The 11787-nt window shown below is 39.2% G+C and overlaps 1 protein-coding gene across 1 annotated transcript in view; it reads right to left on the minus strand.

The window, feature by feature from the left end:
- Nucleotides 1–530: 530 nt before the first annotated feature.
- The window catches only part of RIOK1 (RIO kinase 1), a 16128-nt gene continuing 4871 nt past the window's right edge, over nt 531–11787 (minus strand). Inside the window, exons 6-17 of the mRNA XM_015620103.1 lie at nt 11041–11133; nt 10212–10324; nt 10004–10084; nt 9365–9451; nt 8666–8803; nt 7950–8053; nt 6178–6284; nt 5550–5615; nt 3841–3960; nt 3504–3557; nt 2280–2429; nt 531–797 (exon numbers count right to left, since the gene is read on the minus strand). Coding sequence (XP_015475589.1) covers nt 687–797; nt 2280–2429; nt 3504–3557; nt 3841–3960; nt 5550–5615; nt 6178–6284; nt 7950–8053; nt 8666–8803; nt 9365–9451; nt 10004–10084; nt 10212–10324; nt 11041–11133 — 1224 coding nt within the window. The 3' untranslated portion in view covers nt 531–686. The remainder of the gene's footprint in view (nt 798–2279; nt 2430–3503; nt 3558–3840; nt 3961–5549; nt 5616–6177; nt 6285–7949; nt 8054–8665; nt 8804–9364; nt 9452–10003; nt 10085–10211; nt 10325–11040; nt 11134–11787) is intronic.

Consider the following 11787-nt stretch of genomic DNA (forward strand, 5'->3'; position numbering starts at 1 on the left):
GAGAAAGAGCCATCACCAATTCTCCCTCACCTCTGGATATTGGTCTTGCTTCCTTCACTACCAAGTTAGAGTCTGGCCCCTCTCTTGCGCCTGATGTAATGCCAATTTCCAAAATGCACCTATTTCATCTGTGTCCCAACAAACATCTCCATTTGCTGAGAAAATACCAGTCTTGCTTGCTTCAGTAACACTGTCTACACTCACATGAGTACTGTATGTGAGTGTCAGCAATCCCTGTGTGGACAGAGAAAGGGAGCAGAGAGAGAGAGAGATTTGGAAGCCCTGATCGGTTCCTCTCTTACAAGATTTCTAGCCAAAGGCACAATGCCTGCAGGGTTATCCAGGGGGACTGTGAGAGCCTGCAGAGCTCAGTTTGCTTCCATACTGAAAAGAAGGCATGGGGAGAAAGGACACAGGAACAAATCATTGTGAGTTTAGCAAAAAGTCAAACCTGCACAGGTAATGGATTTTTGCAGGCACAAATGTTAGATTCATTCTTTCCTATCAAGACACATGTGTCATACACTCTGTTCAAACAATTATACCATGTTATTAACAAAACCACCCTCACAGTTTATACTGTGTAAGTATATAAATAAAGGATCTTTAATTATTTGTAATAAAGAAAAAATGATGGTCTGACTAATCCACAACATATCATCCCTTTCTCTGAGCCAAAGCTGATTTTATTTGCCTTTCTTCATTTTTGCAGTCTTTTCTTTCCTCTTCTTCACATGCTTTGGGATTTTGGTTTTTCTCTTTTCTCTTTGGGCTTCTTTAACCATCTTTTTCCTTTCCTGTAAGGGATCAAACACAATTCATTTAAAGCAGAAGGGAATGAAGAATTTTAAGCAAGTCAATTGTTACATTAACAAGTTAATTAACACGAGACATAATGTTATCAAGATAAAGAAATTTTAAAAATCAATAGGAATGGTGAGGGGAAAAGAAAAAGGAAATACAGGTTAGGGGTGGAGCCCAGACCTACACACTGGTAATGACAAGGCAAAATTCAAACCAGTTAGAACCTGAGTTTCATGCAACCTTTGAAGAAAGTGAACAAGAGGCACTCTTAACTCACGCTATTTACACCTAAGATTACAACAGGTTGTCTGGTCTACATTTTCTGCTACCCACAGGGCTACTACAGTATGTGTTTCTATGTGTCATGCAAAAATACTGATCCAGTAAGCACTGATAACTCAGAGCAAGCTGATCATCAGCAGGACCAGCAGGAAAGAATGCCATACTACTGCAACACACTGCAAACCAGTGCCAGACACAGAAGGGACAAGACTCAAATAGAAAACAAAAAGTCAGCGAAGTGGAAGGATCAGGTAGAAGTAATTGCTGCTAATCAGTTGTACAACCTACAGCTGAACACACAGGTTACAAAAAAACCCCACATCTCACACAAAAGGAAGTCCAAATGAAAACCTATCAATTAGGAAGAGAAGTGGCCAAGACTTCCCTGCATCACATCTGAAAGGCAGCAGCTCTAGACTGGCAGTGTGTAGTAGAACACTATTTTTTATTTGATAGATATGAAATAGCTTACCTTTTCTAGGAAGAAAAACCTAAAATGCAATGTTCCAAATCTTGAACCCCTTAAGCCTGCAAATTTCACCCTTCTTTTTGCACAGCACCTGTTGGTTGCTGCTGAAAGGCTCTCACTCATGAGTGATACTCTTCAGGAAAGCCTCACCAAAACTCAGCATACTGTTGCACAGTTTAGAAAATGAAACCTCAAAAAACCCTAAACCCCAGACCCTAACCATAATCCCTTTGCTGGACTGCATTACATCTCTTGCCCACAGCAAAGCTAGCCAAGCCTGTACTAATGGTACTGCAAAAGCCACTGTGGTACAAACACCATCACCAAATCTCCAGTTCTACAGATCAAGTGGTCTCAGCTGTCTGGGCATAAGGAGGTTGATTAGGGATCACAGCCACAAACCTGAACACCAAAGCCTGGAAGAGTAGCCAGAGGGACTGAAAAGTTGCCCAGGCTTTTACTTCGTGTAGCCCTGTAATTCCCTGTAGAGATCTCTCCTCTAGCTTTGCCTAAGCTGCAGAAAGCAGTGTTCCACACTGCTCTACATAAAACCACCTTTAATCAAGCATCCCAAATAAAATTCACTGCCTCTGCTCTTGCTCTCCACAACAGGAAAGCTCCACAGCTTGCTTCAGACAAGAAGAATAATCACTAAGTTTGGATTTTTTTTTTTGTGTCATATAAGCAAAGGTGGGAAAAAATAAACAATTCCCAGCCAGCTGACCTTTTTGTCCAAGCTAACTTCAGCAGGTTTATCTTTGGGATGTACATATTCTTTACAGCCTGAATCAGAGTCCTCTGAGCTGCCACCACCATCATCATCATCATCAGAGTCTGTTTCTGAATTGTCTGCCTCTTCAAGAAGTGCAGGAATCTGCAAGATTTATCAAGAATTATATCAAATCAAAACCAAGAAACCTAATGACGACATACACACACACATATATATATACACAATGTACATATATATATTCACAACAAAGAAAACAGAATCTGCTGGAAAGAAACCCTTGAGCAATCTGATGTTATCTCCCTTACCACCGCCCTCACTGAGTCTCAAGATAAAGAATGAAAAGTAGGTTAAGCCAAACTAAGAACAAGGAACCTAAAATGTACAACACAGATTCTTTTAGGTCAGGGCTCAAAGCACAGCTGCTATTTGCACTCCAAAACTAATTTCCCTAAGTTAAACAGCAATTTGCTAACATATGTGGAACCCTATTTTTAATTATCTTTGGATCATGCCCAAATCTACCTTGGGGGCACTGTATGTATTGTATATTGCAAACACAAATATCTGCACTGGAACACTCACTTATTCTTAAACAAGCCTGGAGACTGTGCTACAGCCTGATCCCATCCATATTTATATTTTAATTTTAAATCAAGATTCTACACCACTGCTAGAGAGCAAAGTAAGGAGGGGGAATCCACACAGGGCTTCTGCCTTGAATGACATGGCTCCAAGTGATCTGTATCTAACTTCTCATCCAATGTAGTTTACAGAAGTGTCACTGTCAAGTACTTCAAATACAGTAAGACATTATATTTTATGCCTTATACTGGAGGACTGTTCTTTATGCAATATTACAGCAAAGATACCCTGAACATATCAAAACTTGCAGTCATGCAACAGTTTAAATCAATTATCTTTTCCACCATCAGAAAACACTTTCCCTCATCTTCATCTTAACTTTAGAGATCATGGCCATAGCAACGATTATAATTTCATTCTCAAGCAACCCAGCACCAGCCACAGTGCAGGGAAGCAAATTCTGTGTTGGGCAGACACATTGCCATGACAGACCCATCCTGGACACAAATGGTCACTCTGCACACAAGAGGCTTCTTTCATGGTGCCAGCTGCAGGACCAGGCATTTTCTGAACTACCTGTAAGCACTTTTCTGAAAATGGTTAAAATGAAGGATTTCAAAAAGACCTTCTCACCTTCTGAACACCGGACAAATCCTTCTTCAGTCCTGTCACAGTCTGGTAGAGAATCTGCTCCAAGGGAGAGAAGAATAAATTACATTATCAAATTATGTCTCAATTCTTTGTGCACAGAGAAAATTTCTATCTAAAGATAACTTTAAAGAAATAAAAATCCAGGATAAAATCCACAATGTTGGCATTAAATACTAACCAGACCATTTTAAAGTATAATATAGATTTAGTACTCCACACCTTCATAGCAAAGCTTCTGTTTCTGTTTGTTGCTAACAGTTACCAGTAAGAATTCATATTCCCTCTCTCTTTCTTGCAGGGCCTCAGCATGTCTACTCACATTATCTTGCTGAATATTCAATGCCATATCCTCTTCTTTCAACTTCATCATTATGTCCACATCCCTCTCATAATTTTTAACTTCAGTCAGAGTTCGAGGTATGTAGGCCTTCTTAAATACCTAACACAGTGAAAGGAAACACAAACTTACTAATTTATATATAGTGTCATGATGTTTTTCTCTCCTAATTAGGCATCCTTAGGAGAATAATCACAATCAGAGAAACAACAAAAAACTCATCCACTACCATTCAAACTACAGAGTTGTTTTATGTTTGGTTATTTTTTGCATGAGTAGACTTAACGTGCAACCTAGACATTATTGACAGATCACAACTAATAAGGCTCCTTCCTTAGTGTGACCACACCAGCCTACTTACAAAGTTCTCCAACCATCTCTTAGCCTGTTTGAGTCCTAAAGTTTTGTATCCTAAGAATTTTTGTAATGTTTTTATTGTAATGTTCGCAATGCCTTCAGGAGGCAACTCCATTGAAATGCACTGCTAGAACTTAATCTCTTTATATAACAATACCTGCTTCAACCTACAGTCCAACTCAAAAATGGTACTTGCAGCAGTACAGTACAATAAAAACTAACTGCAGTATCAATAGCATACTTAAAATTTGTCACATTTACAACAGTCTTTAACCAAGCTTATGACCCAACCAGCTCAGAGATGTGTTTTGCTTCTGTTTCATGGTATCAGTTCACAGATTCAGTGCACTTCATGATCATCACTGCTCACCTGAGAGCTGTGCACAAAGGACAGGCCCCCACTTCCACAGAGCTGCCCTTACTCAGCTCTACTCTTTTGCAAGGGAAGTGGCACAAATTAGCCATGGTCACATGGAAAGTCTAAGAGAAATTAACTAAACATAGATGCTATGAAACCATCTCTCTTACAGGTCAGTATCTCATATAAGGAGCAACTCGCTTGCAGAAGATGGGCTTGCTACCAAACACTAGAATCTGACTCTACAGCTCAGTAGTTTTATGGTGAAGCTACAAGGGAAACAAAAATCATCTTTCCTTGGCAAAGCCTGAAGCAGTTAGTGAAACCTGCTGAGCTCCAAGACAAAAATGTCTTGAATAAATCAAGTAGCATTGATTTATAAAGTGCAGGGAACTTTATAACACACAGATAAAAGGTTTTTGTTGGTTGTTGGTTTTTTTTAAACTCTTCTGAAACAGATAGTTAAGACGAAGATAGAAATGGTTCTATCTTTACATCAAGCATTTCCAGAACATTAACAGCTTTCTGTAATTGAGATGACTTCACTTAGTGTAAAAGCAGTGGAAGAACTGGAATTAGACTGGGAGTGGAGCTAGATGGGCAATTTGGCCAATGCACATATCCAAATAGCCTGCTTCTGTATCACTGGTCCAAAACTACTGGCATAATCATATCTCTCCACTCAGGATTTTTGTTAACTAGACCTGAACTGGAATTACATCAAGGCATCTAGATGTGAGCAAACAAACATGTTTAGGAAATAGTATATTTGCCTTCTAACAGCTTATTGCTGTCAGCTTTTACACACGGCATCCCTTAATACTTCACATCTCAACTAGGTCAAGACATCTCAGTATCACAAACAAGGTTTTGTTTATCATCAACTGTACGTTTTTCCAAAGAAAACAGAACATTTTTCAGTGTTCAGAAGAGGTAAGGTTAATATTAATTTCATTGCAGGAACAGAAATCCTTACTTCCTCATCCACTTTATCTTGACTGGACCTTTCCTCCTCTGTTCTTTTCGATGCTATTTCCATTGCCTAAAGAAACACAAAACATTACAAAAGTTATCATTCTTTAGACTCGCAGCACTAAGCCTTTAGAATCACACCCAACTATTCCCATCTGCGTTTCTCCCTGCGCTCCACCGTCACTCACAGGCACTCCAGCTTTCCCTATGGGAATGCCTTCAGCGACACCTAATGGTGCCCAGCACTGCTGCACACTGACAGCTGCAGATCAGGGTCTCGTAACAGAGAGAAAAACACCTGCTGCTCCACATAAGCACGGTAATATTTCTGCGGAGCTCCTCCTTGCCAGAAAGGAAGAGCTAACTTAAAACAACCTGGTTCTTATAGCATCTCAAACAAACATTTGAGTCTTCATGATTAGACAGACTTTCTTAGAAAACATGCAATGAAAGTAGTTTCACCCTGAAATGGTATAAATGGAAAAGACCTATATGCATTTTTGAAGCACTAGCACAACAATGTCATGTGCTGGCTTCCTTCTAGTAGGATGCAGAATAAATGAAATGATGGAGCTTGAACAAGATCTGATTTTACTGTCCTCTCACTCAGTAACAAGGCCATGAGGTCTTACCTTAGACAGGTAGTCATCAATGTTCTCACTTGTGATAGAAGGATCAGTAATAAATTCAAACAGCTCCCTTACTGTCATCACTGCAACATTGTGCTTCTGGAAAAAGTCTGCCAGAAAACAGTGGAAAGACAAAACCCATAAGTAATTCCATGTAACATACACAGCTTGTATGTTAAAGTGACAACTCCAGCAAGCCAACAACTCTGATGACTTAGGAAAGTCTTAGCAGCACGTTCTACATCATATGGAGTTTAGTTACCAGATGATTCTTGGCCATCTGAAACAAAACTGTTCATCTCCCAGATATACAACAAATACTAAAAGGATAAAAACTGCATAAATACAAAAGCCAAATCAATTCCAGCAGGATCCCAATGGAGTACGGGTTAAGAAGTAAAGAATTCAAGACAGGTGTAGTATTTGCAAGGACTAAAATTTAAAATAATGTATTTCAAATAAGGAATGGAAAACTCAAACTTTTGCCAGAGAGAAACAAGTTGTCACTGAAATACAGTACAGCCTAATAATGATCCACCCAAAGGGGAAGACATATTGATGTCCTAGAATCTTCCTCACTACTACTCTCAGAATTGATTTCCTAAATCAATTATGACCAAATTCGTGGGCTGCATTTCTGTTCTGAAAAGCAGCAGTAAGAGACACTAAGGATCCTGTTAAATAAGTACTTCCTACTAAAATTCCCAGGGGATTTCTTATTGTGATAAATTAATCAGAGAGTAAAAATTACTTCATTTTGGGGCAGCTCTTTGTGCCCACAGAACCACGTATCTCTGCAAAGATCACACCTAGGGCAGAACCAGGTGTTTCTAAGAGCCCCTGCAGAAAGTTTAGACAGAGAAAGCTGCAGACAGAGAACAAACAAAACAACACCAAAAACACTGCAACTCACCGAGACACTAGAATATCTAGGGAGAGTAAGCCAAAAAACATGAATAAAGAGCAAGGGTGCAACTAGCTGAGCCAGAAGGGAGTTACCAGAAATGCATGAACTGAAAAGGAATAAGGAAAAAGTAGCAAAGTAGTGCTGGATATCAACAGATATACAGCATGCACACAGTTCTTTCCTAATTATGCATCAGACTTTCAAGAGTCTCTGTAAAATAAGAAAAAAGGCAATCTGAAAAGAAAGGGGGAACAAAAGCAGCCTATAATGAGAGATTTTTTTTTCCTCAGGGACACACCCTACCAGGAGGTGTGTATCTGTTACACAACATGTATATTCACACATGAAGACCAAATTCTCAAGAGAAAAACAAACTTAACTTATCAAAATACTATGACAAGTGATAATATCTCTAATTAATTACTATGTGCCTCAATCCTCTCAGTTGCCCTTAAGTGCAGGGAACTTTGTAATGCACAGAAATGTCCTGCCAGCTGAGGAATTCCAGATGTGGATTCAGCTCACAGAAGGCAACACATCAGTATGTCTGCACAGTGTTTTAAGTAAGGTAAGTTAAGATTGGGGTGAGCACTGCTGTAGACTGGGAGTGATCTTAGATCTGTCCTAAGTCTGAGATTCAGCCATGTGACTCATTTCAGACAGATGATTTCTAGCAAAATAGGCTGCACTACTCTGAATTCAGCAGAGTACACTGCTCCCTGAGGAAGTCATGAGACCATAGAAGAGGCAGTATTTTAATGGAATTTTGACAGCTTCTACAGTCAGTTACACCTGAAAGAACATAAGGTGAACTGAGTCCATCCTGCTCAATAACCAGCTGTCAGAACTTGAAGTGCAGCCCCCTCACCGTTAACGTTGGCACAATCCTTGCGCAGGAACTCCAGCGCATGTGGGTGGTCGTGCTCCACGGACTGAGACACGTCGATGATGTACACATCCCCTCCGTGGTACCTGCAAGGAAAGCCCACACAGAGCTGCACCAACTCCACCAGACTACTGAGGGGCAACAAAGAAGTATCTGAACTTCTTTCTCCAGCATACACCTTGCATTGTAGGGCCAAGGTGGCTTTTTTCAGGCAATTCTTCCCCTCCTCTACACAAGCTGTGTAATTAAACTTTTTAAAAAAACAGTCTGCTCATGAACAAAAAAAGCAGAGTGGTGCTAAAAAGAAAAAAAGTCAGCAAGAAACAAGTTATAAAAATAAAGCAGTCAAATGATACCTTACTAATATAAAATACCTTATATAAAAACTACGCCGTACTAATTTTTGCCTAAGTTGATGGGTTTTTTTTCTGGTTGTGAGGGGGTTTTGTGAGGTGATCTTGTTGTGGTTTTTTCTTTCTTATTTTATGAGGGTTTTTTTGTTTGTTTGCCTGCTGGCTTTTTTTAACAGAGAAAGCTCAGATCTGGGTTAAAAGATACATAATTAATTAGATAAATTACAAAACCCAGTAACGATAAGTACCCCGCCCTCGCTGAAGGGTACATCAGTACTCTCACACAGAGGTTGCCAATGCATACATTTTAGATGTCACAACTCAGAGCAAGGATTAAAAACATACAGCATATTAAATTCACTGAGATCTGCGTGAACAAGTCTGGCATCTTGGTACATTCTTCTCATATACTGGATGATCTGTAGGTACAGCTCCCGGACTTTGGAGTCAGACAACTGAGCATTCTTCAGCAGAGGAGCAGGCCTTGAAATTACAAAAAAAATAAGAGAAACTAAATCCTTTTTCCTTCTTCACAACAGCTGCAAATGCTTTAATTGCTGCACCTGATCTTTTCACTCCCTGAGTGCTTCAAGCAAGTCAGGATGAGCAACCATGTGCAAGGAGCCAGCAGGAAGGGCAGCAAAACTTTACTACAGACTTGACAAAGATTCTGGAGCTCTATTTCCAACAGGACCTAATTTGGACCATGCTAAATTTATGTCAGTAACTACAAAACAATAAACTATCTTCACGCATGATTAACAAGCCTTTCCAGCATTAATCTCTGGTTAAGCCACTTTATGAATCAATTTTGCACACACATGAAGCTTCAGAATCACACAGATTGCCTGCAGTAGTAGCTGACAAATGGCTGGGACCATTCCTCAAATCACACATGCACATATTAACTTTACAGGCTTAGAAGTATCTGTAGGCAAATTTAGAGGGTTGGTTTGTTTGATTTTAATAAACTTCTGGGAAAGGCTATTACTAAATAAAAAAAACCCAAACAAACAAAAACAATTATTTTCTAAAGTTACTTACCTATCACCTTTACCAATAAAGCCCATGACAAGCACATGACTCCTTAGCATAATTGGCTCTGGGCAAGGTATCTGAGCTGTATTCAACCTGAAACACAGGAAGAAAGCCACAAAAAAAAAATATACCTAAAATAATAAATAATAAACCAAACCCTATTTGCTTTGCACTAGTACATAAAGGACCTCTGCAGCTTTGAATGTAATACACAGTGAGAGCTCAGGAAACTCTCCCTTGTGAAGAACTAGGAAATGCACACAAAAAGCCACAACCATTTTGACCCTTTTCTAAGCATTCCTGTGTCAAAAAATCTTTAGACAGTTCAGGTTAATCCTAGATTAACCTATATCACACAGCGTGCTGCTGCTCAGCAGCAGCTATTTCTAGCTTTTCCTTGCTGTTCAGTCATGTCAGACAGAGCCCAGACACTGAAGAGCTTAGTGCATTAGCAGGAAAACAAAAGAAGATCTTTATTCTTCCCTCCCCTTTTCTCTCCCATAATGAAGCTTAAGACACTTTCCTGAACACTCCAGAGACACTACAGGGTAGTGGTAGCCACAGTCTAGCAAAAAGAAAGCACCTCCTATAAACTTAAAAGTTTCGGTAACCTCTGCATGATTAAATGAAAACTGAGAAAATCACCTTATTAAATTCCTCATTTCTTTTTCAGCCCATGTCTTCACCATTTTTCTTGGGTTGCCTTTGCAGTATCCATGACGAAATCTTTAAATAAAAAAATAAAAGATAACGGGGACTCTTAGTCTATCAACACAGCATGAGCACAAGTGATTTTAACACCTTTCAAAACAATCCCTCTTCCCCAGTAAAACCAGGCAGAAGTCAAACTCACCTGAATTCACCACTCACATACTTATCCCGATCTTTAAACATGAGAATAGAGGTTTTGTAAATCTTTATTGCTCTGCTCTCTCCATTTGCAGTACTGGCATGATATACATTTGCCTATCAGATTAAAAAGGGAAGAAATAACATTAAAGAAAAGCTCTTTAAAGCAACCTAATCTTCTCATTGTGACACCTGGAAAAGAGTTGATCTCACCCCAGCCCCCATGTGGCACCCAGCTGATGGAGACTGCACACAGGGCAATCCTTTTTCCACGAAAGGCAGCTTACAGGAAGTACATAAAATGGGGCAGGGACGCAACAATGCCCTCAGAATAAAATCAACATTGCACAAGAAAACTGCCTCATCCACACTTGGGAGACTGAAACAAGCCCTTGTGTGAAGGGTTAACTTGAGCCTGTGCACTGTTCAGGCCCTAAGGCATGGCCCAAATGCCTCATGTTTCCACCTCTACACAGAGCAGAAGTATTTCTTTAATCAAAATTATCTGGGTTTCTATGGTTTGGGTTTTTTTTGGCACTATTTAATACTGTGGGTATACATAACTTCACCAAAACTTTATGTTGAAAAATGCAATTAACATCCATAAATTTAAGATAATATTAAAGCATTCTTACAAATCTTTCATACTTGGGAAAATTGGTTCCCTTTAACATAATTTTTTTTCTTAAAATAATTTCTTATCTATCAAGCAACACAAAAAATGTAGAACTAAGCCAAATTATTTCAATACATTTTCTGAGCATCATAAACTTCCACCCAGCTTACTGAAAAAAAAAAAAAAAGCCTACTACATTATTTGCAATACAACTTACTTCTTTCCCTGTGCTGATGCAGCCATTGATTTCTGATATGATACCTCTAGAGAGCATCTTGAACAGAATGATTCGGGTCCTTGGGTCCAACACCTCAAATTTAATACAGAGAAGTCAGCAGAGAAAAAAAACCAAAAAACAATAGTGTCCAGTCTTACTCTCACATTAAAGGGCCCTTGGCATCAGACTGTTCTCAAGGGTCAAAAAATAATCTGAACAGCAACCACTCAGAATTTTGCCATGAATCTAGGATGATATTTCACTTTTCCTTCAAAAATCTTTTTTTCTTTTTTTTTAAATTAAGTAAATGTCTTTGAGCTAACTCAAGAAGAGACAAAAAAATAATGTCCCACCCATAGCTGCATTAAATATTTTAAAGGAAGATTTTCTTGCGATACAATTACCATGACTGAAATAGAACAGCCATGTGGGCACAGGCCAGTAATAATTCAGTCTTACTAAAGAAGGAAAAAAGAAAAAAGGCAAACTCAGCATTTTTTTTCTTCTTCTTCTTTGGAAGAAAAAGCTGAAGGTGAAATTCTGCATTACATATATGAAAAAGGCACAGTTTTTTGTTAAGCACAAAAATGAACTCTAAAATGTTTATGGAACCAAAGTTAACCTTCATATGAGGGAGGGTGAGTGGGAGGGAGAGAGAGAAGGAGAGAGAAGGAGAGAGAAGGAGAGAGAAGGAGAGAGAAGGAGAGAGAAGGAGAGAGAAGGAGAGAGAAGGAGAGAGAAGGAGAG

Source organism: Parus major, chromosome 2, assembly GCF_001522545.3.
Source record: "Parus major isolate Abel chromosome 2, Parus_major1.1, whole genome shotgun sequence".
In the NCBI taxonomy this organism is placed as follows: Eukaryota; Metazoa; Chordata; class Aves; order Passeriformes; family Paridae; genus Parus; species Parus major.